Source organism: Cryptomeria japonica, chromosome 9 (assembly GCF_030272615.1).
Source record: "Cryptomeria japonica chromosome 9, Sugi_1.0, whole genome shotgun sequence".
Lineage (NCBI taxonomy): Eukaryota > Viridiplantae > Streptophyta > Pinopsida > Cupressales > Cupressaceae > Cryptomeria > Cryptomeria japonica.
In genome coordinates this window covers 459,159,475-459,186,804 of record NC_081413.1, presented here as the reverse complement: position 1 = coordinate 459,186,804, position 27,330 = coordinate 459,159,475, and the positions used below count along the sequence as shown (strand labels likewise).

The 27,330-nt window shown below is 39.1% G+C and overlaps 1 protein-coding gene across 1 annotated transcript in view; it reads left to right on the top strand.

Moving 5' to 3' along the window:
* Window positions 1–2,370: 2,370 nt before the first annotated feature.
* LOC131071659 (metal tolerance protein 2) overlaps window positions 2,371–27,330 on the top strand; it is a 329,214-nt gene continuing 304,254 nt past the window's right edge. The window contains exon 1 of the mRNA XM_058007584.2: window positions 2,371–3,293. Coding sequence (XP_057863567.2) covers window positions 2,925–3,293 — 369 coding nt within the window. The 5' untranslated portion in view covers window positions 2,371–2,924. The remainder of the gene's footprint in view (window positions 3,294–27,330) is intronic.

Genomic DNA, 27,330 nt, shown 5'->3' with positions numbered 1-27,330 from the left:
AAAGGAAACAACTACAAGGTGTGAAAATTTGTGAGCTACCAAAAATAATTCAAGATGCACGCGAGGGCTGCATAAGGGAAAAAATAAAAAGGAGGAAAGTAATTCAATTCTCAACAAATGTGCAGTTTGATGAGAAGTGTAAAGTTGCAAGGAAATATAAGAAGCAACTAGGTTAAAAAAAGGAGAACACAAGGTTATACAAAAAAATGGTAAAAGTAAAAAAAAATAGCATTCATGAATACTAGGACAAAAGAATTGATATACATGGGGAAGAATAAACCAAAGTTTTTTTGGAGCAAGATTCAATTAAGGAAAGAGAATAACATCACATCCACTCAATGATTTGAGTATGCAAGACAATTATATGAGAAATATTTAGGGATTGAAGTGCCCCTAATGAAAAAGACAACAACAAAACTTTTCACTTTACAAGAGGTTAATGTATCAAGAAGTTGGGGTAGCAAAGGCCAGGGATGTGGTTGAGCTTTGAATTGAATATCTAAAATGGGGGATGGAAATCCCCACTCCTCAAATTATGAATAAATTCAACAACATCATCCAACATCGATTCCCACAAGATTGGATCACCAACTTAGCCATACCTTTATTTGAGACTGGAGATATTAATAACACCTCCAATTATTGGACAATCATGATCAATCCTTTGTTTGCAAAGTTGTTTCATAGCATGGTTAAGCTTCAATTCAACAAATGGGTAGAAGAAAAAAACTAAGAGAGCAAAAGGGCAAGTGGGTTTTTAACCAAAACATTCAACAATCGATCATGGTATCAATTTGAGACACGTTATTGAAAAAGTTTGAGTTGAGAAAGAAGAAACTTATTGTTGCTTTGTGAATTTCAAGAAGGATTTTGACATGATTCTAAAGGCACAAGCTATGGTGTAGAATGAAGTATCTTAATATTCTTGAGTAATTTACAGTGGCCATCTATAGGTTTTATGAAGAGATTTGGGTAAAAATTAGAGCTCATGTAGGTACTTTAAAAATCTTTACGAGTGACCTTGGGGTTAAACACGGTTGCCATTTATCTCCCACTCTCTTTGGTCTTTGTATTGACAAACTTAAGAGCGGTTGAATTTGAAGGGTGGGGAAGGGGCTCCCTTGAGGGAGTATGTTGTTAGAATTCTACTATATCTTGAAAATCTAATTTTGATTGTGAGATCTGCCTAAGGGTTGCAAGTGCATTTGACTACTCTTGAGCACTTTTGCAAATATGTGGGTATGCAAGTTAATGTTAGCAAGACTAATATCATTCCCTGTCGCAATAAAAAGAAAAAGAACCGGTTGGACTTTTATTTTGAAGGTAGTACCATAGAGGAAGTAAAAAATTATTAATACATGGGGATTGACTTCAACAACAAGCTCTTGATTAAGAAACCTATAGAAGGAAAATGACTTTAGAAGGTTGGAGAACACTATTTTCTCTTCAAAATATATGCAAAGAGGCAAAGTTATGAGATTGAAAAAAAAATCAAATTTTGTTGGGGCTTTTAGTAATTTTGGTGGTGCTTTATGGGTGTGAGATTCGGTCTAGTAGTACTTCTAACACCAAATGGACACATATAAAGAGAATTAAAAAATGTTTGTTCACAAGAAAATTCAAACTAGAAGCGTCAATTCTCTAGGAGATTTTTCTTGTTGAAATAGGTGCAATTCTTATTAAGGCCATTGTTGTAGTGCGTCATTTGAAATATCTAAAAAAAATTGAGTAGATGGAAACAAATCACTAATCCAATGTTGTAGTAAAGATGTCTTGGGTGAAATAAATAAAACATGGATCAAACAAAGTTGTAAGTGAATGAGCAAGCGACACATTGACTTGAATGCTTGTCCTAATAATACTAAAGAAATAAAGACTTACATGGTTGAGAAATTTTGCAAGGTTATGTGGAAAAAGGTGGTTGCGAGAAAAAAGACATATTACCTTGAAGAATTGAACACCGATATGTACCATCAATAGATAGCCTATATAGAGGCCAATATTCTTTAGAGATCAAAGATTCTCATTGCTCAATTGAAGACAAACTCATATTATCTTTGATATAAAATAAGAAAGTGAAAAAGGTCAATTTTTTTTGAGAAAAGAAGGTTTGTATCTTGTTCACAATGAAGATTGTAAAAATTGAAAAGCTCTTTATTTTAGTTTGAAAAATATACAATGACAATGAAAACAACTACCTATTTAATTTAGCAATAACTTAACTAAATAATAATAAAAAATTATTCAAAGAAAAATAGAAAGGAAGGATAAAAAGCTCATTGTTGAAAGTCAACACCTCAATATCTAAAAATAATAGATATTATATAGACTTTCTTTAACATCGTGAATGTTTATAATTCTAGTATCCAATTCTATTCATCTCACTGAAAAGAGTATGCGCAACGCAGTCTTTCGTGAAATCACACATTCAATTGAATGTTCCCCGTCAAAGTCCTCGAAAAGGAACTGATGGTGGCGTTCTCTGATCTGTAATTTGGGTAGAGTCATTCACCATGCGCTCCAAATTTTACCGTCTCTCATCCATTGAATGAACACGTCGGCTACAATATTCTCGCCACATTGAATAGAATCATCGGGCAGTGATGGAACAGTTGAAAACAAATACTATCTGCACGCTGCACACCTTTAATCGCATTTTGGAGCCGAATAATAACTAAACAATTCCATTGACTCTGATGCATCGTTAATGTTGGATTTTTCCTCCACACCGCGTGCTTTACTCTTGAAACATCGTTGATGTTTGATTTTTCCTCCACACCGAATGCTTTCCTTCTGAAACATCGTCAATGTTTGATTTTTCCTCCACACCGCATGCTTTTCTCCTAATAAATATACCCACGCCACGAGAAATGGAGAAAAAGCAGAAGAGTTAATTACTGTAAATTGATCGAACAGAGATAATAATGGGTTTCAGATTGGGAGGCTTCGGTATTTCAATGTACAGGTGTCTCAATAATAATATTCGTTCCAGAAGGGTTACCTGTTTTGGGTCACCTTCCGTTAAAGTGGACGAGGGGCTCATCAATTTGGAGGGTATTTTGGCTTTTAGAGGCGCTCTGCCATTGCACTTGGAATTTGGTAGAAGATCACATATGGGCCACACACATCATCATGATCATCCTGAAGGGATTGCAGATGGAGAAGCGGGAGTGCGTGTGTCCAAATTGGGATTGGCGGCTGATGTTGCACTGGCTGGCGGGAAGACAATGGCAGGCTATTTGTCTGGGAGCACTGCCATCATTGCAGATGCAGCACATTCTATATCTGATGTTGTAAGTCACATATTAAGTTTCTCTATGATCTTGTCATCTATTTTATCTTTCATGTTTTGCTTCTGTGGTGAAGTTTTGAATGGTAACTGCATCCAGTAATACCAAGATTGAGCCTATACTCAAATTATTCAGCAACAATTTTTCCTAAAATCGTTAAAAAATGCCTTTCCCCTCAAGTAAGATGCACCTAAAAATGTGCTTCTTGAAATTGATTCTACCATTAAAAATCCTCTTGTTATTCTGTGATATTAAATATTAGATTTGTCTCAAGTGTTATGGTGTCACGAGAATGGGGGACACTGGTAAGAGCCTCACTGAGCTCCATGTATCCTTAGTTGCAATATGCTGGCCGCTAGTTCGAGTTTATATCTTTTATGGTTAAGGTATAACGATGACAGTGTTGGTTCTAGTGTGGCCTATGTTTACAAAGCTAAAAGAGTATGGCTCAAGGTTATCCAATGTTTATAAATCTTAAGGATACAGTCCAAACTTATCCAATTTTTACAAATCTTAAAAACGTGATTAAAAATTATCCAACTCTGCTGTATCGACAAAAGCCCATAACCTCAACTGATATTTAGTTTAAATAAGAGAAGAAAAGAAAATTGGCGCTATTTCCAATTTTTTTGGAAACGATAATATAGCCATATAAGCCTAACTCTAACACGTGACTACAGATACTAATTCCAAGAATCTTGCATATGCTCCTACACCCTTGTGTTGAAAGCCGGTAGATAATTCTCCGGATGAGGATCTAGACGAAGTTAGTTCATTTACAGAAGCTTTGTGACACACAGTAATGCAAAGGGATAGAGGGTTATAGATTGAAACAATAAATGTGTTTTATTTATTGTCTTGTACATTATACACTTGAAGTGTGTGTGATTGCTATCATTTCTCTCTCTCTCTCTCTATATATGCCATGGAGGTTGAGAATTGTTATGGAACTTGAATCATGCCCATGTATGGCTCATCATCTCTTGACGATTATGTGGTGTAGATGGTAGTTGCCCAACTCTAACACGTGACGACAGATACTAATTCCAAGAATCTTGCATATGCTCCTACACTCTTGTGTTGAAAGCCAGTAGATTATTCTCCGGATGAGGATCCAGATGAAGTTAGTTCATTTACAGAAGCTTTGTGACACACAGTAATGCAAAGAGATAGAGGGTTATAGATTGAAACAATAAATGTGTTTTATTTATTGTTTTGTACATTACACACACTTGAGAAATATGTGTGATTGCTCTCTCTCTCTCTCTCTATCTATATATATATATATACATGCCATGGAGGTTGAGAATTGTTATGGAACTTGAATCATGCCCATGTATGGCTCATCATCGCTTGACGATTATGTGGTGTAGATGGTAGGTGCCCAACTCTAACACGTGACTACAGATACTAATTCCAAGAATCTTGCATATGCTCCTACAACCTTGTGTTGAAAGCCAGTAGATTATTCTCTAGATGAGGATCTAGATGAAGTTAGTTCATTACAGAAGCTTTGTGACACATAGTAATGCAAAGTTAGTTCATTACAGAAGCTTTGTGACACATAGTAATGCAAAGAGATAGAGGGTTATTGTGGTGAACCCTTGTTGGTTCAATCCTTCAACCTGCTGTAATTTATTATTCTTCTTTTTGTGTTTTAAATATTAGAGATGGTCTTTCAGAAATAGACAGAATTTGCAGAAGGGTTTCTTTAATTCTCAACACATATTGAAAGAATACATGAAATTAATGAACTGAAGCAATAAACGAGATAATTTAGAAGCATACCCGTAGGTCCTTAGCCAATTTATTGAATTAAAAGAATTCAATCAGCAACTTACAAAGTTCTGATTTTTTATTTTGAAACAATTCAGATCTGCTCTTATTTAATACCAAGGCACCCAAACAGTGGAAGATGGCGCCAATAAATGAGCAAGCTGTGTGTTTGGGAAAAGAAACCTCCAAACCACAAAAAAATTAACAGCAAAACAGTAAATAGGAAACCTACAACAAATCTGCCTTGTAAGAAGCCAAATCTGCCCCAATTTAATTCAATTTGACTTCTGAATGAGGCCAACCAAGCTGCAACAATTCGATTGATCTTTCACAATCTCAAAGCTACTGAATTCTGAAGAATGCACGCTCTCCAAAACAGGTCCAAACTCTAGCTGCCATAGCCAAGTGCTCAAAATAAATGTCAAATGCTCAATATCAATGAATGAGGTTTAATTTCATCTTGGCTGCCTAAATACCCAAAAGGTACGCTTTTTGGCAATTAGGTTTTTAAAAATCATAACTTGCTTTTAGGGTTCCCAACTTAACCCTAAAAGCAATGCCCAACTTAAGAGATATTAAATTTTCACTTAAATAAATTTAAGTGATGCACTTTGTGGTTTTAGTATAATATTTTATTAAAACATTAATTGCCTATGGGAATCACTTAAAAATTCATATCTCCCTCATATTTTCAGTTTTGAAGAGTTGGTGGTTGAAATTTGAAGTGAGGTGTTTGTGTGCGAGGCCGCCCCCTACTTTGGTTCATTGGTAGCTAAGAAGAGGGTTTCTTATGCATCTCCATCTTGAAGACATCAAGACTTGTCTACACCAGCAATATAGTTAAGTTTGCAGCGGATTTAAGGGAGTTAGAATATATTTATTCAGTTTTTTGAGTCAGCTGCTTACTTGCTAGGCCGACCCCTTATTGGGCATATTTGGAGCAAGGCAACGCCAATACCTTCACAGTTTGGTGTTGGTTGTAATAGTTCTTCTTCATCGACATAGTTAGAGGCAGATTTGGTTTGAGTTTCCATGTTTTATGGGCTGTTGAAATGGAATTCTGAGAGAGGTGACTTCTTGCTAGGATGACCCTCTTGGTAAACTTTGGAACCCATAGAAATCCATATAATTGCTGAATAGTATTGTTATTAGTTAATCTCATTCCTTGCAGTGAAGACGTTTTGTCAAACAGTTTGCATGTATTCTTAGTTTGACACAATAACATTTCAGATATAACAATAAATATTTCTTCAATTCGCAACTGCTGATTGGGACTAATCTATATGCTTAAAATGTGAAATATCTGTTGTTTGTAATTAGGGCTGGCGGATTCCAATTGCCTTGGGCAACATTCGAATCCGCCTAAGGGGGGGCCGGCCCCTTCTCCAACATATAGGGCTAGGACCCATACCTCTTAGCTTCACCTAAAAGGTTGTCACGCTACATCCAAACCCAACACGCCACCATGATAGGGCCGACCCTATCCATTACACATAAAAGGAACTAAATAAAATGTTTAATTTGCAAAGAAGGCCGACATGATTAGAAGTATTGCTACTCCTATAAATAAAGCATATACTTCACATAATATTCATTCATTCAGTTTTCAAGTAGATGTGAAATATATTCTGAGGAAGCGAAATACATATTCAAGGCAGTTGATAACAACGAACTTCATTAAAGGGCAGTAGATCACTAATAGGAGACAGCGAACTTCATTAAAGGGCAGCAGATCATTAATAGGAGATAGCGAACTTCATCAAAGGCAGCAGATCATCACCAAAAGATAGAGAACTCCATTGAAGGCTCAAGCAAGCCCTATAGAAGGACTGCGAACTAGTTGAAAGGTGCAGCTAACCCTTGTTATGCACAGCAAGTCAGATTAGAAGGACTGCAAATCATGATCTCTATCAGTAAACTAATTGTGTAGACTTCTATGTCATCTTCCTTGTGACTGCAACATCTATACTCCAGAGAAGTGTGTAATTATTAGTTGAATACAAAACCATAATCAGATCTGAGGATCTTTTCTGGTTGGGTTTTTCCTCCTAAGAGGTTTTCCTAGGGTAACTGTGCCTTGTCTTTATGCATTCATTTCCTTTACTATGCTTAAATCTGGAAAACAATAAATCTAATTAACCTAGTTAGAAACTAATTCTGATTTTCTGAGTTTTATTCAATCTGAAAGTACTAAAATTAACATGGTATCAGAGCTATAGGCTAGATCAACTTTTAGATTTAGAATTCAGTACTCCTTTATTTCCAGATTGTTGTCGCATTTGTAGGTCAGGTCAATGGGGCTGAAAGTTGAAGATAGGCTTGATGGGAATCTCAATTTCATTGCATGGAAGGTTCGAATCAAGTTGACACTAGAAGAAGAAGATCTTCTCCAATTCATTGAAGCGAAAGAGCTAACTGAACCTACGGATGCAGCCGAGCTAAAACAATTCAAAAAGGATGTTGTCAAGGCCAGAAAGATTCTCATTGATTCAGTCAAAGACCACCTAGTCACCTCTATTGCCTCATTTACCACTGCAAGGGAAATGTTCAGCCATCTACAAGGTACATATGAAGTTAACAATCTCAGTAGGGCAATTACTTTAAGACAACAACAACTTAATATCAAAATGGCAAAATAAGACTGTTATTTCCTACTTTATGAGAATTTCAGAACTAAAGAATCAGCTAGGTTTAATTGGTCATAACATGGAAGACAAAGACCTTGTCATGATTGCCCTAAATGGTCTACCTCACTCATGGGAGTCGTTTATCCAGACCATAAGTGGCAGGAATGGGTTACCTACCCTTGATTGCCTTAAGAATGATTGCATCCAAGAAGAGTCTCGCCTCATCACAAGAGGGCAAACCAAAAGTCCCCATGTAGATGATCATCACATGCTTGCAGCCCAATGCAAGAAAGGGGGAAATTGGAAGACGCTTTACCCAAAAAGACATAGGGAATTCAGACCATTTAGTTCCCAACACCCTTGGAAGAAACCAAGAGATACCTCGCGTGTTCGATGCTTTAGATGTGACAAATTTGGTCACTATGCTAAAGAATGTCAGAATAACCCTACCCAAAGTGAAGCCAACCTAAATGAAGTCTCAGAATAAAGTAATGACTTCTTATTCATCTCCGCTCTGTCTAGCAGTGTCCCTTCAGATAGTAATACATGATTGATTGACAGTGGTGCCTCCAGACAATCATAAGCTACTGTGATCATCTTTCAGACTTAGTAGAAAAGGATACCAGCCTTCACGTGGTAATTGGTGATGATGCTCATTATTCGGTAAGAGGTTTTGGCTCTACTTCTCTAAATTTAGACTCTGGTATTTCTTTGCACCTCAGTGATATCTTGTTTGTTTCTGGAATTAAAAGAAACCTAATTTCCATTTCTGCTCTAGAAGATAAAGGTTATCAAATTGCATTTTCTGAGGGAAAAGTTCTTGCTTGGCCTAAGAAATCTATTTTTAAATCTGCTCGTATAATTGGTCATAGATATGATAGTCTTTATAAGCTCTCTACTAACCCTATTCAAGCTTGGCTCCTGAATCCTGTGAGCTATGGCATAGAAGACTTGGACACTTGCATTATCAAGCTCTTCCATCTCTTGAAAAGTTAGTCAAAGGTATGCCTAAATTCAGTCAAATTCATGATAACACTTGTAAAGGTTGTGCTATAGGTAAAAATGTTAAAAGTCCTTTTCATAAAAGTGAAAATAGAGCTAAAGACAAATTAGAATTTATTCACTCTGATTAATGTGGTCCTATGTCTATAGCATCTCCTAGTGGATTTCTTTATTACGTAATCTTCATAGATGATTTCTCTAGGAAAACTTGGATCTACTTCCTGAAATCTAAAGATTCTGATGAAGTCTTAAGTAAATTTAAAGAGTTTAAAGCATTAATTGAAAACTCCTTTGGTAAAAGAATTAAATGTCTAAGATCTGACAATGGAGGTGAGTACACCTCCGATAGCTTTTATGATTTTTGTGTTGAGTCAGGAATTAAGAGGGAGTTTTGTGTTCCATACAATCCTCAACAAAATGGTGTTGCTGAAAGAAAGAATAGGACTATTGTTGAGGCTGCAAAGGCTATGATTCACGATCAAGACTTGCAGACCTTCCTATGGGCTGAGGTTTCTAGAACAACAGTGTATATCCAGAATAGATGTCCACACCGTGTTCTAAAGAACATGACCCCTGAAGAAGCTTTCACAGGATCCAAACCAGACATCAGTCATCTCAGAATTTTTGGAAGTCCCGTTTATGTTCATGTGCCTAAGGAAAAGCGAACAAAGTTGGAACCTTCTGGAAAGAAAGGCATGCTAGTCGTCTACAGTGAATCCTCCAAGGCATTTAGGATATTCATCCTGGGTCAAAGGTATGTTGAGGTAAGTAGGGATGTTACATTTGAAGAAAACATTGCCTTCAAGAAATCGAAAGGTTCTTGTGTTATTGATGAAGCTAATGACAATCAAGATATAAATGTTGATACTAACCCTGAGATTCAGAGGGAGCTGGTTGAACCTACACCTCAAGAAGAACATTTTGATCCACTAGAGCCCATGAATCCCACTGATATTCCTAGTGACATTGTCGTTACCAAAAAGAGGCCTCTTTGGGTAAGAAACACCATTCAAGAAGCTGAAAGATTTGCTGCTCCCAGTGGCACCTTCCGTGAAACTAAGAGACCTCAGGTATTCTCCAACTACGTTGCATTGATGTGCAATCTCATCGAAACTGAACCTTGCAATGTTGAAGAAGCTTTGATTCATCATGCCTGGAAGTTTGCTATGGATGAAGAGTATCGGTCAATCATCAAGAATGATGTGTGGGATATTGTGCGTAGACCCAAAGGTAAATCTGTTGTTTCCTCTAAATGGTTATTTAAAATTAAACATAATGCGGATGGTAGTATTGAAAAACATAAGGCTAGATTTGTAGCTCGTGGTTTTTCCCAAAAGGAAGGCATAGACTATGAAGAAACATTTGCTCCCGTTGCTAGATATACTTCTATTAGAACAATAATAGCTATTGCTGCTACTAGGGGTTGGAAACTACATCAGATGGATGTTAAGACTGCCTTACTTAATGGTGTCATTGAGGAAGAAGTCTATATTGAGCAACTTGAGGGTTATGAGATTCAGGATAGATTAACTCATGTGTGTAGGTTGAAGAAAGCTCTATATGGCCTTAAACAAGCTCCTCGTACTTGGTATGAAAGAATTGATAAATACTTGCTAAGTCTAGGTTTTTGTAAAAATGATGCTGACTCTAACATATACTTTAAGGTAGCCAATGATGAAATGCTAATTCTAGTTCTATATGTGGATGACCTATTCCTTACTGGTAAAGATGAACTTATTATTAGATGCAAGAAAGAACTAACTTCAGAATTTGAAATGAAAGACTTAGGTCTAATGCATTATTTTCTAGGTCTAGAAGTATGGCAAAGATCTAACGAAATTTTTCTAAGTCAAGGAAAGTATACTATTGACATTTTGAAAAGATTTAGAATGATGGATTGTAAACCCATGTCTACTCCTATGGAATCTAACTTAAAGAAGTCAAGTGTTTCTGCAGCTAACTCTGATTTTGCCTAAGTTGCCGGTACGGGTACGGGTACGTGGGTACGGTACGCTGGTACGACATTTTTTTTAGGGGGGGCCTGGGTACGTATGGGTACGTCCGTACAAAAAAATGTAAAAATCATAAATATATACATATATACACTCTAATAAGTAGAAACAAAAATTAAATTTAGAATCCCACATATCATCCATATGCTAAACAAAACTTGGAACTATCATATATGATTCATATTGATATAACTATAAGTCTATAACAAACTTACAAACTTTGAATGTTATGATAGATATCGAATTCATTGTTCACTGGCTCAACCGTTCAACAATAAAATGACACAACTAATAATCAGCAATAGCATCATATGGGTCACTAGGAAGATCAAGATCAACATCATCATTGACATTAGATGATGTAGGTAGAGTACTGGAACCACATGCAGCCTCACTGCCACTTGCACTAGCAGCACATTGGCTATCAGACTCCCCAGAAAGTAAAGATTGTGTGGCAACTGAAAAATCCAAATCAGTTCTCTCTGGATCTACATCCCAAAACTTTGTGCTCCCATCCTTATACTCATTTTGTTTATGAGTAAGAAGGCGCAAGTTTGAATGCACATAAACGAGCTCTTCTGCCTTACTTGCTCCTAGTCGGTTGCGTTTCACTGAGTGGATAAAGGAGTATGTGCTCCAATTTCGCTCAGATGAAGAGGAACTAGCAACCTATTGAATAATTGACACAAAGTGAGAGGGTGACAATTATAAAATAGTAAAAAATCTAAATTTAGAGAGCAATAAAAATTAAGAAACTTACTTGCGATAAAACTTTGATTGCAAGAGTTTGAAGGTTTGGTGATGTATGGCCATTGAGGTACCACCAAGCATGAGAATCCTTTTTATACTTGTCACGGAGAGCGGAAACACTTTGACCATTGGAGGCTACAAAATCAGCAAACTCACTTGTCATTAAATCCTCCATTTCAGAATCTGGGAAGAGTTTAGTAAGTGCTGTCCTACACCCTTCACTAACTTCTGAATCTCTATATTGTGGTACCCTTGATGGCTTAGCAAGCATTTCATCACTATAAAATTTGGGAGTCAATGCACATGCAAGAAGATGTAGTGGGGTGGTCATTTTGTTCCACCGCTCAACACAAATTGATTGAACCTCTTTGAAGAAAGTTTCTTCGGGATCTTGCTCTTTTGCATTGATGATGGCTTTCATTTTCTCAATCATCGAGTCAATGCCATCATATACCTCTCCCAAACATGGGTGATCCATGTCAGTATAACGGATCATACTCATGATGGGCTCAGTGAAACTCAAAAGATATTCCACTCGATCCCACCAAGTGTCATCTAGGATCATGCGCTTTACATTTGCTGCCCTTTCAGTATTGGATTGCCTCCATAGGGACCAACTTTGACTAATTACCATGCTAGCAAGTGGCTGTCGCACCTTCACAAGTCGCCTCAAGACGATTGTGTTGGATGCAAATCGGGTCTCGGCAACCTATTCAAAAATTAAAAATAAAAATTAGAATACAAAGAAGACATGATAAAAAAATAAAAATTAAGTAACCATCAAAGTGAAATGTAGATTTTAAAAATTGAAGTGTTTCAATTACCTTTAGCAACTCCAACTGTGAAAATGATTTGAAAATGGCCTGTGACATGTTATGGTTTGTGATGAACATTTGGATCTCTTCAGCCTCAACATAAATTTGTTTGATCCAATCTATTTTCCTGCCTATCTTTTGTAGCATGAGGTTGAGAGAGTGGACAGCACAAGGTGTCCAAAATATGTGTTCAAACCGTGTCTCAATCAACATACCTGCAGCTCTACAATTCTTTGCATTGTCCGTTATTACTTGGACAACATTTTGAGGTCCCACATCCTGAATGCATTGTATAAGGATGTTAGCAATAAATTGTGCATCCTTCATCTGTCCCTCACAATCCACAGCTTTCAGAAACATTGCCCCTTTAGGGCACACTGCAATTACATTAATTAATGGCCGATTTTTGGTATCCTTCCATCCATCTGAAATGATGGACACCCCTGTTTGTTTCCATGAATTTCTAATGGGAGCCAATGCATTGTCTATGTTTTTTACCTCCTTTGCTAGTAAGGTGCTACGCACCTTCTCATAACCTGGCCCTGTGTACCCTTGTGGAGCCTCATTTACCTTTTTCAACATATCCTGCCAATATGGTGATCGTACCACATTAAATGACAAACCGTTTGCATATAGACATCTTCCAACGGATTGATCTGCAATCTCTCTAGCATCATTCTTAAATGCTCTCTCTAATGATCCCTTGCTTCTCTTCACAATAACAGGTTCTTCACTAATTGGGTCCAAGAATGGGTGGCTCTCTACCACGATATCAGGAAAATCGCTATAAGATGGAGAAGTAGGGGGCCTCTTTGATTTACTTCCTCTTCCTGTCAACAAAGGATGGTTTGAGGCACGACCAACTCTTGCATCTGCTTCCTCTTGCTCTCTAATATATCCTGCTATTTCTTGAGGTGACATCCCATTTCCATTCTTTCCTAGACATGGTTTGATTCCTTGTTGGGGAATGGCACAAAAATGGGCTTTGACACGACTGTAGGAGCTAGTTTTTTTCGTACTACAGAAGTTGCATATCCATAAAAATGTTCCACCACCTTTTACTTGGTCTATTATTTTGACATATTTCCATAAAGGTGAATTTGGGTCAGTTTTGAAAGTCCGTTGAGGAGTAGAGCTAGTAGTCGTTGCCATTATGATTTCTACAACAAATTAAAAAATAATTATTAATATTTAATAAATTAATAGTAAACAATAGATTCTAAATGTTAAATATATAAAATTAAATTTAATAATTTATTTAAAATGAAAGTAATTAAATTTTAATTTTTAATTACACAAATTATTATAGACTATAGTTTGTTTAATAGTTATTAAACAAACTATAGTCTATAATAATTTGTGTAATTAAAAATTAAAATTTAATTACTTTCATTTTAAATAAATTATTAAATTTAATTTTTAAATTTTATATAAATTATTAAATAAACTATAATAAAATTTTACAAACTAATAAATTTTTTTAAAAACTATAATAAAATTTAATTTTTTAACAAACTATGATCATTATTTTAACAAACTTTAAAAAAAATTAAAAATTTAAAACCTGCGCTGGTCGTCGGCCGTCGCCCTCCTGCCTGGCACCTCCCGTCTCGCCTCTCTGTGCCGTCCTCGTGCCTCCGTCGTGCCTTTGTGGCGTCGCGCCTCTGTGCTGTCGTCGCGCCTCCGTCGTCGCGCCTCCGTCGAAGCCTCTGTGCCGTCGCGCCTCCGTTGCGCCTCCTGCCCGTCGCGCCTCCGTTGAAGCCTCTGTGCCGTCGCGCCTCCGTTGCGCCTCCTGCCCTAGCGCCTCCTCTCACCTCTGTCGTCGCGCCTCCTCTCAAACCTGCATTTTTCGATTTTCCTTTCACTGTTTCGCGTGGAATAATGATTTCGCGTTTTTTAATTTTAGCTTTGCTTTAGGTTTAAAACGTGAAAAGACATGATTCGACCCGTAAAAAAACCCTCGAAATTTGTGTCCGATGCGGATTCGTCAAAAAAACCTTATGGAATCGCCACGTCTACACCAGATGCGTATGGAATCGTGACTCCAAAAACGGATGTGTTTCAGGAGGCAAAAATCAGTACCCTGTCCGAATCCACAGGGATTCCGAGGCGAATCCGAATCCGATACGTATCGTATCCGGATTCGGGGGCAAAACCTGAAGTACCGGTAACTTAGGATTTTGCAGATCCATTAGAGTACCGACAGTTGATTGGATCACTGATGTATCTAGTCAACACTAGACCAGACATATGTTTTACTGTGAATGCTCTCAACCAGTTTATGAGCATGCCCAAACATGTTCATCTTGTTGCGGCCAAGAACATCCTAAGATACTTGCGAGGCACAGTTGGTTTTGGGTTGAAGTATCCACTTAACACTTCAATAACCTTGGAAGGTTATTCAGATGCAGACTGGGTTGGAAGCGTCAAAGACAGGAAAAGCACCTCCGGTATTTGTTTTAGCTTGGGATCCGTAGTGATCTCTTGGGCTTGCAGAAAACAATCCTCAGTGGCATTGAGTACTGCTGAAGCTGAGTATATTGCAGCAAGTGTAGCTTCCAGAGAAGCAGTGTGGCTTCGTAAGCTTCTTGCTGGGCTGTTTGGTCAAGCTTGGGATCCTACAATTATTCACTGTGATAACCAGAGTTGTATTAAAATGTCTATCAATCCAGTGTTTCATGACAGACCAAAACATGTGGAAACCCACTACCATTTCATTCGGGATATGGTGCAAAGAGGAGCTATTCAGCTGAAGTATGTTAGCACTGATGAGCAGGTTGCAGATATTCTTACCAAGCCTCTATCCAAAGTGAAGTTTGTGTACTTCAGGGATAGACTTGGTATTATGGAAAATGAAACCCTAGTTGAGAGGGAGTCTCAATTTCAGTGATACATTGTGTTGTATCAAACCACCCTCTGCGGGCAATGTAAGGTGGTATTGTAAACTTCTCAGGGAGAAGTGTAATTATTAACCATCCTTTGCAGGCAATGTAAGATGGTATTGTAAATGTTAACCACCCTCTGCGAGCAATGTAAGGTGGTATTGTAAACTTCACAGGGAGAAGTGTAATTATTAACCATCCTCTGCGGGCAATGTAAGGTGGTATTGTAAAAACTTCTCAGGGAGAAGTGTAATTGTTAAACCATCCTCTGCGGGCAATGTAAGATGGTATTAGTGTAATTGTTGACCATCCTTTGCGGGCAATGTAAGATGGTAGAAAAGATCCTCTCCACCCTCTGCGGGCAATGTAAGGTGGATCCAGTCTATGCTTGTGTGCAAGCTGGAAGATTATGATTATGTAGTTCCATACTTTGCTTGTGTGCAAGATGGAAGATTATGGTTATGATTCTCTTCCCTATTTAAGAGGGAGTGTTGTTTGTAATTAGGGCTGGCAGATTCCAATTGCTCTGGGCAACATTGGAATCCGCCTAAGGGGGGGCCAGCCCCTTCTCCAACATATGGGGCCAGGACCCATACCTCTCGGCTTCACCTAAAAGGTCCCCACGCTACACCCAAACCCAACACGCCACCATGATAGGGCTGACCCTATCCATTACACATAAAAGGAACTAAATAAAATGTTTAATTTGCAAAGAAGGCCGACATGATTAGAAGTATTGCTACTCCTATAAATAAAGCATATACTTCACATAATATTCATTCATTCAGTTTTCAAGTAGATGCGAAATATATCCTAAGGAAGCGAAATACATATTCAAGGCAGTTGATAACAGCGAACTTCATTAAAGGGCAACGGATCACTAATAGGAGACAACGAACTTCATTAAAGGGCAGCAGATCATTAATAGGAGATAGCGAACTTCATCAAAGGCAACAGATCATCACCAAAAGATAGAGAACTCCATTGAAGGCTCAAGCAAACCCTATAGAAGGACTGCGAACTAGTTGAAAGGTGCAGCTAACCCTTGTTATGCACAGCAAGTCAGATTAGAAGGACTGCAAATCATGATCTCTATCAGTAAACTAATTGTGTAGACTTCTATGTCATCTTCCTTGTGACTGCAACATCTATACTCTAGATAAGTGTGTAATTATTAGTTGAATACAAAACCATAATCAGATCTGAGGATCTTTTCTGGCTGGGTTTTTCCTCCTAGGAGGTTTTCCCAGGGTAACTGTGCCTTGTCTTTATGCATTCATTTCCTTAACTATGCTTAAATTTGGAAAACAATAAATCTAATTAAGCTAGTTAGAAACTAATTCTGATTTTCTGAGTTTTATTCAATCTGAAAGTACTAAAATTAACAATATCCCCCTTAATTTTTTTCAATTTTCAAACACAACATTCAGCACCCATTAGCATTAGCAAACATTCATCTTGACCACTTATGCAGTGTGGAGAAAACATAAACAATGAAAGTATTACATGACGGCGGTTTGACCAGCCACTTCCACTAATTTTGTAGTGGGAGATTACAAAACATAGAAACCTTAGCAACCCAAAACTTGGCGGTATAACCAGCCGCTTCCATTTATCCAGTGGGGAATTACAAAATGACTAAAACTTAGTAATCACTTGGCGGTAAACCAGCCACTTCCACGTTTCAGTGGGAATTACAAGTAAATTGGAAATACTTGAAAAACACAAAACTTGGCAGTAGACCAGCCACTTCCACTTGCTTAGTGGAGATGGAGTTAGCTTCCGAAAAAAGATAACAAAATGTTGTTTAGTACTACTAAACAAGTTATTACACGAGCTAACTTAGTAGGGAAATGATACTTGAAATCAAAAAATCAATAACCATGTTACTAGCCTTGAAGTGTGAAGGATGAAGTCTGATCTTCAGAAAAACCAGCCGCTGTAGTATCACCAAAGTGTTCACAACTCCCTCATGACTCCTCCAAATGAGCTCAAGTTGCATGCAAATGAAGTAGGAGAGCTAGGTGACCAAGATAGGATAGGAAACTCGCCACCAAAACTGAGTTGTAACAAGGGCACCCCTTCCAATGCTGATAAATGACTAGGGCGATCAGTAACTAGTTCAATCTGCAACCATAAATCAAGCTTTCCACCAACATCCACTAAAATATGAACAACATATCACCCAAAGCATACGAGTATCCTGAGCCAGTACCCACAAAAATCCGATAACAACTCCCACCAAGATGAATAGAAACGTACTTCAGCTATAGAGTTTGTTTTGCACCAGAAAGAACACACCAATCTTCTTTGGAAACCACTGGAAATCTCTGAATGAAATTCCTCAGACAACTAGGAGTTGTCTTTCAAACTCAAAATTGTGATAAGCTAGGAGGGCATGCAACCCCGAAGCCAAGATTTTGCAGACAATTCGGCAACACTTCGTTAGCTCAATGTTCAACATAACCAAATGAAGGAGAGAAGGGTCTTATTTATAGACTCGAGCCCTAGAAATTTGAATTCGCTTTTCCCTCCAAAGTGGATGCCTCATTAGGGAAATAAAATATAGCTTATATCTTTTGCTTCTAGTAGTTATAGTAGGGCATGTCGATACCCTACCTCTCCATGGGTGGATTCCCACTCGATTCGCCCAACTATAGACCAATATAGAGGTAGGCGGCTCCGCTCTTTATTTTTTTCCCAAAGTTGGATGCCAAATATGAATCTCCATTCAATAAAATATTTCCTTATTTTCTAAGTCTAGCTTGGACGCCCAAAACACCTTTTTTTGACTTTACAAAAAATATATTAAATATCACCCTAGTAAAGTCATATGAAAATAATAATTAAACCAAAGTTATTTATTTACCAAAATAGATTCCAAGGATCTTGGAGAGACTATTGCTGGACAGGATTGTTGAGAATAGAACCCAAGTGTTCCTCTGCTGCACAACTATACTGCTAAAAAAAGCATTTCCTAAAAATAGCACTTACTAAAAATAGCACTGCTAAAAATAGCAAGTGACTCCAATCGCCATTTGAGCATATTCTGAGCAGCCGTTGTGACTTACTAAAAATAGTAAGTCTAGAAATCATCTCCGAAGAATTTGCACGTCAAACCACGTTGGAGCTCTCAAAAAACCTAGAAAAACCCTATAAAGCAAACAGTTGTTAGCTTGTCGCAATTTACTAAAAATAGTAAATTCATAAATCTTCTCTGATTGGAATGCATGTTATACCATCCTGAAGCTCATGAAAAACCCAGAAAGAATCTAGAAAGCAAACAATCGTTGCAATTTACTAAAAATAGTAAATGTAGAAATTTTCCCTGATTGGAATGCATGTTATACCATCCTGAAGTTCTTGAGAAACCTAGAAAAATCGAGGAGGCAAACTTCCAAACTCCTGCAAACACCCCTCTGAAATCCATCTGGAAGATGGAAACCCTAATTTAGTTTCTGATTAGCCTACAGGTTTCCAAAATAGGCTAAAGATCCATCTAATAATTTGGTGTGCTTCATCTCTATTTACACATCTTAGGTAGATGCCCTCGTGGTTTCTTCGATACAAGACAACACCTTGCAGCATGAAACGACTTCTCTTCATTCTCAAAGCTCTCTTCTTTATTGGATTAAGGTGTGATGGACATTTTTAATTAAGAAGATAGAAGGTTATGTCATCATACCACTCGTCTGGCGAGACTTCTTCAATCAGGTATTGCTGATGTAGGATCCCTGAGCATTCAGATGCGAGAGTCTGCGTCAAAGCCTGACCTCATACTAGCTTCATGGGTTGAATTTCGATGTCATACTCTTGGATGATGGTCACCCATTTCCTCTCCTTTCACCTAGCTCATTCTGCATCAATAATGTCTTTACTGCAACATCCGACACTATAGCATATATCTTACTCATTAGTATATAATGCCGGAATTTCCTAATAGCTTTGACTAGCCCATAAGCTTGCTTCTCAATATTTGAGTATCTCAACTTAGCCTCTTTCAGCGGAGTGATCATGAATGCTATCGGGTGCTCTCCTTCCTTCTCCTTTTGCTGAGTCAAAATTGCTGCACAGGTGTGTTCAAAAGCGAAAGAATATATGTAGAATGGCCTAAGGTAGTCTGGGCTTACCAAAACTGGCACCTGGACAATAGCTTGTTTGATCTCCTCAAACGCTTTCTTAGTTACTGGGGTCCACTCTATTTTAGCATCTTTCTTGAGCATGTCATTGAGCGGGCGAACTATTTCAGCAAATCCAGTTATAAATTTTCTAACAAAATTTATCTTCCCGAAGTATGATTTAAGTTCCTTTTTGCTTGCAGGGAGATTGATTTGCAATATGGCTTTGATTCTATCAAGATCGATTGAGATCCCCCTTTCTGAAATAACATGACCGAGAAGCTTACCTTCGGTCACTCCAAACATACACTTCTTGGGATTAAGAGATATCCCGAACTGGCGACAACGCTGAAAAACTTTTCGCAAATCAAGCACGTGGTCCGCCCTTTGCTTGGAGAAAACTGTCAAGTCATCCATATAGATGATGATGCACCGGCCTACAAGATCCTTAAATGCGATGTCCATGGCGCGTTGAAATGTGGCTCCTACGTTGATTAAACCAAAAGGCATCCTTCTGTAGGCAAATACCCCCCATTTGGTGGTGAATGCGGTCTTCAGCCGATCTTCATACTCGACCATTACCTGATTGTACCCGGAATAACCGTCTCAGAAAGACATCATCTGGGATCCATTGACCATTTGCAAGACTTCATCAAGTGAAGGCAGCGGGTAGTTGTCCTTTTCTGATGCTCTATTTAGATTGCGGAAGTCAACACACAATCTGATTTCATTGCTCTTTTTCCTCACGGGAACTAGGTTAGCGACCTAGGTAGAATGTTGTACTGGAAAGATGATGCGAGCAACCAACAATTTTTTTACTTCTTGATAGATCAATGGTTCGAGGAGGGCATTCACTGGCCGCTGCCTCTGTCTGAAAGGTTTTGAGTCGGGCTTGAGGGGTATGGTATGAGTTATCAGTGAAGTGTCATAAGTTTTGAGATTCTCATACCCCCAAGCGATGATATCTGGGAATTCTCTCATGTTCTTGAGGATTCCGTCTCTTTCCTGAGATGTACATACCTTGCCGATCAGCACGTTCTTTTGATTCTCTTGCGTGCCAATGTTGATCTTATCGCAGGTGCCTCCTTCAGAAGTACCTTCCTTGCGAGATTTGAGCTGGTCCCAGTCGAAGATTCTTTCTAACTGGACTATACCCCTGGGGATGGTATTTGTCCTGAGATTCAAGACTCCTTCTATGTCGATCTTGGCTTCTTGAGGTTCTTCCTCATCAATAATTTATGTTGCGAACACATCTGAGCTTTTAATGAAGTCAATGATATGCTTATCATCATCGAACACCTGAAAATTAGTGACATTGTCCGGAATAGATGGGACTGATGTCAACTCCACTGTAAATTTCTTTAAACTTTGCATCGACAGAGGCTCGAGCGAACTTGCGGCCTGTGCTAGTGAATCAGCAACTTGATTTTGTGATCTGAATATGGCCTTGATGTTGAAAGCATCAAAACTCTCAATTATATCCTACACACGGTTGCGATAAACGCTGAGTCTTTTATCATGGCAGGTGTATTGTTTTCAGACTTGCCAGACTACCACCTCTGAATCTTCGAAACAGTGTAGGATCTGAGCTCCCTTCTTGATGACTAGCAACAAACCATGAATCAAAGATTCATACTCTGCTATGTTGTTAGTACAGTGAAACTGTAGTCGGTAGGAGGCCAAATAGGTTTCACCGGTAGGACTTATAAGCTCCACCCCGACTCCAACTCCTCGCTTGGATTTCGAACCATCAAACCTTAAAGTCCAAGTCTGATTTAAGCTGGCAACCATACTGGTTGCGATTGTTAGACTTACTATTTCATTCTTTTCGTGCTCAGGGGGCCTTCTTTCAGGAATCTCGGGGAAAGTGGTGTTTTCTGGCTTGGGAGTGTGGGTTTCCAGCACCTCTGAATGTCTTTTCAATACTTGATTCAAAGTTGTTCTGCATAATGAACATGTTATTTCTGAATCCAGCACCTCTGAATGTCTTTTCAATACTTGATTCAAAGTTGTTCTGCATAATGAACGTGTTATTTCTGAATGGGCAGCATTGTGAACTCTGCACCAGCTGGTCAAAAGTAAATCCTTGATAGAATCTTGACGGTTCAGATGCTGCATATGCTCTGTGTATTTGCAGAAAAAATCTTTAAAACTGCTGAATAGCTGATTTTCCTCTTGTGGTGGGATCTCCTTATCATAATTTTCTGTGATTCCTTCCAGGGTCTGAACTGGATTTGAACATTGCACCAACAAGACTTTGTTTGTTGAGCTTATATCAGCCCTGTATGTGTCCATGTCTGACTCTAGAAATAGGGTCTCATTGGCCTTGTTATATTCTGTAATCATCAATTTGAGCCTAGGTTCGGACTCAATCCGGATTTGATTTGCTACACCTCTCCATGGTAACCACATGCGTAAAACTGGAATGCAGCCAACCGTTAAGGACACGGGTCCAATCTCGGCTCAGCAACATGCCATATGCTCTTGGGATGTCCACTACCTGGATATCAATATACATCTGGATACGAGGGTTTGCTGTCAACTGCATATGTATATTATTTAACTCTCCCACTACTGTCACTTTGGATTTATCTAATTGAGTAACCTTTCAGTTAGTCTTGGTGGGGGTTAGGCCTAGAGCAGTGCATACGACAGAGGCATAACATTAGCTGAAGCCCCTGAATCTATTAGACAATTGTGTAGGTTCTTACCAAAGATTCTGAGAGTCAATAGGAAAGGTGGGGGTTCTAGCTTCTTAGTAAACAAATTGATAGTAGGCTGGGATGGGAGGGTGTCATTGTTCATGATTGAGATATCTTGGGTTCTTCGTGCACGTACTCCAAAACCAGTTTCCATGGGCTGATCATTTGAGGACTCAGGCGGCGCAGTGTAATTTACTATTGCACCCTTGGGATTCGTTGGTCCTCTTACCTCATTGCTGATCTTCTGGGGCTGCCTTGGCGGCATTCTTTGTCCGGAGTTCTCATCGGTCCCTTTAAACTGAACCGGTGGGGGTTCCTTAAGGCTGCCCAAGACCATATCCCTAACCTCAGAAACTTTCATCAGTTCAGCAAGGGATAAACTGATTTTAATCTTCTTGAATTCATCTGCTACCAATTGACCTAGTTTAGTAATTTCTATATTGCTAGATGGTTTATCACTGGAGCCCTGATTTGTGGCAGTGGTCGGCTGATTTTGAGAAGTAAGTACTCTTGGAGGGGCTTGCGCCTTTTGCGGTTGACTTTGGCTCGCATACTGTTGCGATGCCTTAGGATAACTTGGGTTGTTGTTGGCATTCTGATCTGGAGGAACTTGAATATCTTTGGGAGGTGTGGAAGTAGTATAAGGGCCACTATTGCTGTTCTGGTTGTTATTGTTGTAATACCCCCGATTGCCGCGTTGGTACTGCTGAAATGCATTCACATCAGCGAGCTGGTTTGGGTCTACCACCTCATTTTCATCTTGATTAGGGAAGAAAAACTGGGGAATGTAGGTCTCTAAGACAAGCGCTGTATCATACCTCGGTGATGGAACTATTTCAAACCCGGTGGGAGGAAGCTCTGGTTGAGGCATTGTGTTCTCAACTTCTTGCTGGAATATATTTGCTGCCGCCTGAAACTCGTCGCATTGCAGCTTTGAGTGCTGGTTAGTATTATGCAACCTGCACCAATTTGATAGAGCTACCTCTGCCAGGAATATCCTATCTGTCGGCCTGTTTTTTGATGTTGGTGGGTTATCTAGAGGAGTGGGGACTCCTCCGTTGTTAGGACGGGTGTTCCACGTCCTTGTAGGTCGTTGATATCCTTGGTTTTGGTATTGACTTTGATGTTGACCTTGCTGCTGATTTCTTTGACTACTCTGCAGTTGGTTATTCTGATTTCACAGATAAATGACTTCAGAAGAAAGCTTTTTCATTTGGTCAGTCAGCTCCTGCATCTCATCCTTCTCCTCTTGGGTTCTAGACGATATTGTAGTATTTTGCAGATATATGGGCTGTTTAGGAGGGATTTGGGATATAGGTGGTCCTGGGTGGAGCACCAATTGATTTGTAGGTTGCTGAGGCTGATATGCCAATTGAGGAATTGGATTCATAATAGGCGTTTGGTGAGCCAAAGCCTGACTGATTTCTTGAATTTGGTTAGGCATAGCGGGAGGTCCTAATTGCATCAATGGTCCGACGATGTTTTGGCCTAGTCCCTTACTGATCTCCATAGCCTTAGCATAGGCTTCAGTTAACGTGGTCGGTGCGGGGTGTGACTGTCGGACAAACATAGCTGTCAAATAGTCTAGAGCTGAATAGTAGATTTCTCTTGCCGAAGCATCACTTACCACATACGGGTCTTGCAACCGGGTAAAAGCTTTATGGAACCTGTTGTTGAAAGAACTGATTGGCTCATGTCCTTGTCTTTTGACTTCTACAAACTGCCTGTATAGCTCTGTAGGGGTTATAGGGATACCATACTTTCCCGTAAAAGCTGTCTTCAGCTTCTCCCAAGAGTCAATAGAAGATACCGGCAAGTGGATAAACCAGTAAAATGCGTCTTCCCCCAATGAATAAGGGAAAAGTCTACATGCAATGTCTGCATACTCAATCTGTCTATTGCGTAATGCATCTTCAAATATTTAAATATGTTCTTCTGCTGTTCTGTTTGGGTCAGTTGAGTGAAAAATAGAACAGAACTTGTCCGGGCTCTTGGGCATATCATGGTAAGCTGGGAAAATGATGGGTGACGGATTGTCTACCAACCAAGTAGCATCGTTTGGAGCAGGTGGATTGTGCGCCATCTGTGGCTGATTTACTTGAGTTACAATGGGAACTGGAGTTATAACCGCTGGAGCTGTAAAAACTGTACTTGCTGGAATAGCAAACTGCTGATTTGAAGAACTGAGCTCATTGGGGTTTGTAACCCGACGATGACTCCTATGCCTGTAAAAGTGAAATCCAGCAAATCTTTCCCGCTCTGGGCTAGACCTTAGGACTCTTTCGAATCTCTCCGGAGAGAAAGATCCAATTCGTTCCAGCGTGGGTTATTTCTGATATCAAATTTGCTGATGTAGTGCAGGAGCAGGTCCGGGAGCTAAATTAGCCTTTTCCTGATCCCTTCGATTCTGTGCGTCGATGCGGTCAGCAATCTCTTGTTCTTCCTCAAGGATAAAATGCATCCGAGACCAGTCTGGATAATTTCTTTTTACGGACCAGGCCAAATTGTAGAGCTCCGTGATGAGGTTTTCTTGTTCGTCGCTGAAATCTAAATCTGGCTGTATCACTGGTTTGGGGTCTCTTCCTGGCTGAGGAGGATTAATTGGCAGGCCCATTACTTACCATGTTTGCAGACTGGAGGGAAAACTGCCGGACCTCTTTAAGAACTTGCTTGTGAAGGGCAACGATCCTTTGTCTGTCTAAATCTTCCTTGATCACAATTTCTATTTGCAGACCCCTTTCTCCTTCTTGATTAATAGTGCGACTTACTTGTCTGAAATGGGGGGGATTTGCTTCTGATTTCCAAGCAAGTGCTCGTAATTGATCTGCAATATATGACTGGTTTAATCCTTGACCAGGTTGTTCAAGGGGAAGGTTGAGCGAGAATTCATGTAGCAATACCATACTGCATTATTAAGGCCCTCCTTCTAGCTCCAATTCTGTTGCGCGCAGAGGGTAAAAAAAAAAAAAAAAGGCTGTAAGGTCACTCCTCGAAAATATAGACTGATATGACCTGGATTAAGCTATTTAGACATTCATCACACTGGCCCTCCTAGCGCCAATTCTGTTGACGTGTCTAAAGTCGCATTGTTGCAAACTCCATACGACCAACGCAGAATAGAATAAACTTGCTGAGTATCCTATCCTCTCTTGAGATAAGGAAATCCCTAGTGCTATTTTCTACGTTTGATCAAAGGGGACAACCTCAAGGTTTCGTTTGTCAGGTCTTGACTGCGGGATTACTCAGTGGTTTGATGTGTTTTTGCTGGAAACACAAGGGGGACTTACGATGAAATAGGCAATTGCTGGATGAGTTCCCCAAAACTTTAATGGTCTTGCTTATCAAATGGTTTAAGTTGGGTTGATACTGTTTTCAACAGTACTGCAGATTCTCTTGGTAAAAAAAAGGGAAAAAGGAAGGATAGGGAGAGAGATACAGAAAATATAAATTTTAACTAAGATAGCAGATTCAGTAAACAGATGGACACCTCCAAATAACTAAATTAAGCATTACCAGCTATTTAAGCACAATACTTGCATCAATCTAGTGCGATTTTCAAGGGAAAATTGAATTTTCATGCTATTAAATACAACATCAGAACTTTGACATTCATTCAGTGAGCATTCAATAACCGAACTAAGCATATGAAAGGTTCAGATTAACCATGCAGAAAGAAAGACAATCAGCCATTCCCTAATGGTATGAACAACGATGATTCTATCAGATGTTTACTTGGAAAATGCTATATAAAGGAAATAAACATAACTGAAAATTCTAGATTAATGAAGGAGACCATGCACTCACAAGGAAACTTGAAACAGTCTTAACTTTGCATTAAATACTGTAAATTTCGCCAGAGCTTCAGCAACAATCCAAGAACTTCTTACAAAATGAGGGAAAACTAGTCCCTTAAATAGGCTTCAAAAATGGATGAATGGCCAAGATTTAATCTAAATAAATGGCCCAGATTCATCCATAAGACATGGCTGCCCATACCCATAAATGGGAGGCAAATATCAACAACTACCCTAAAGGGAGTAATAACTACCCAAAAAGGTAATTTAGAACTTATCCAAAAATAATTCAAAAGGTGCATACACATAAAGTTTTACATTTAGTTGACTTGGAAGTCAAACATGACCCTTTGGCCAAAAAGTGTATTTTTCAAGATTTAAAAGGAAAAAGCACTTTTTCTTTTCCAGTTTCATATCCTTTTACCAAGAATTGATCCTCTCCATGCAAATATTCTTGCCAAAGGTCTCGACCTGCTGCACGTTCCTTGCGAACATACCTTTGGAACCTGATGCACAATTGGAACAACAAATCGAACTGAGGCATAGGGGGATGATGAATTTTATACTGCATGCTCTCCAAATAATGATCTATGTGTTTCAAACCGTCCTGCCAGCTGGACCGATTAGCCTCAAAACTCAAGATATCAGAGTGTAATTTAATAGCAAAATCTAGGTCCTCTGTAGAGTAGGCGACCTTGTCTATTTTTAATCTATCCTCCCAGTTTGGATGGATTACGGGATCGGACAGACTATTTTGCCAACCCAAAACCATGGATCGGAGGATTACTCCACCAAGGTCCCTTGTGTTTCTCAGAATTTCTTCGCATGTCTCTTGCTCTTTGTTAATGGTGGCCTTTGTGTCATTCTTCATGCTGATAGTCCAGTACCATTCTTTAAAAATGTTGATGTCGTGGGGGTCCAAGATGTCAGACAATGTAGGAATTTGCGGATGGGTCCAGAAGAGAGTCGTCATGAGGGGGAGAGTTGTAGTAACGGCTTTGTGAATTATTAGGCATTCCTGCTTCATCTCATACAATTTGACCAAAACGGTTTCCTGATGGTGGGCCATTTTCTTTACATCTTTAATGATTAGCTCCCCCTTCTCCTTGAGACTTCGAATCCATTCCTTGACGACCTTTGCAGTATCCCGTACTCCTTCAAATTCTGTCATGATTCTCTGTGCCAAGGCTGTCGGGGGAATGTGGGATTCAGAAGCATTGTGTAAAGGTCTCAAGAGTTGATCGATGTATCCCTCGGCCTGCTCAGCACGAGCTCGATACATGTTCTTTTTAGCTGTTATCTCTTCAAGCTACCTGAGTGTGTTCTGCACCGAATCCTTGAATTCCTCCTTTTCTTGCTCCTTAGTGGCTCGTCCGATGGGGACAGTCGTGATGCTATAATCTGCCAGTGTAATCTGATCTGCTGGCTTGTCTATAGGCGGGGTGGCGATGTGAAGAGTACGGTTTCTTTGCCTTTCAGCTGGCGAAAATCGCCATTCATTCAAATCTCGTGAATTTGTAAAAACAAACATCATGTAATCTCTCTCATCATTCCTATGCGAA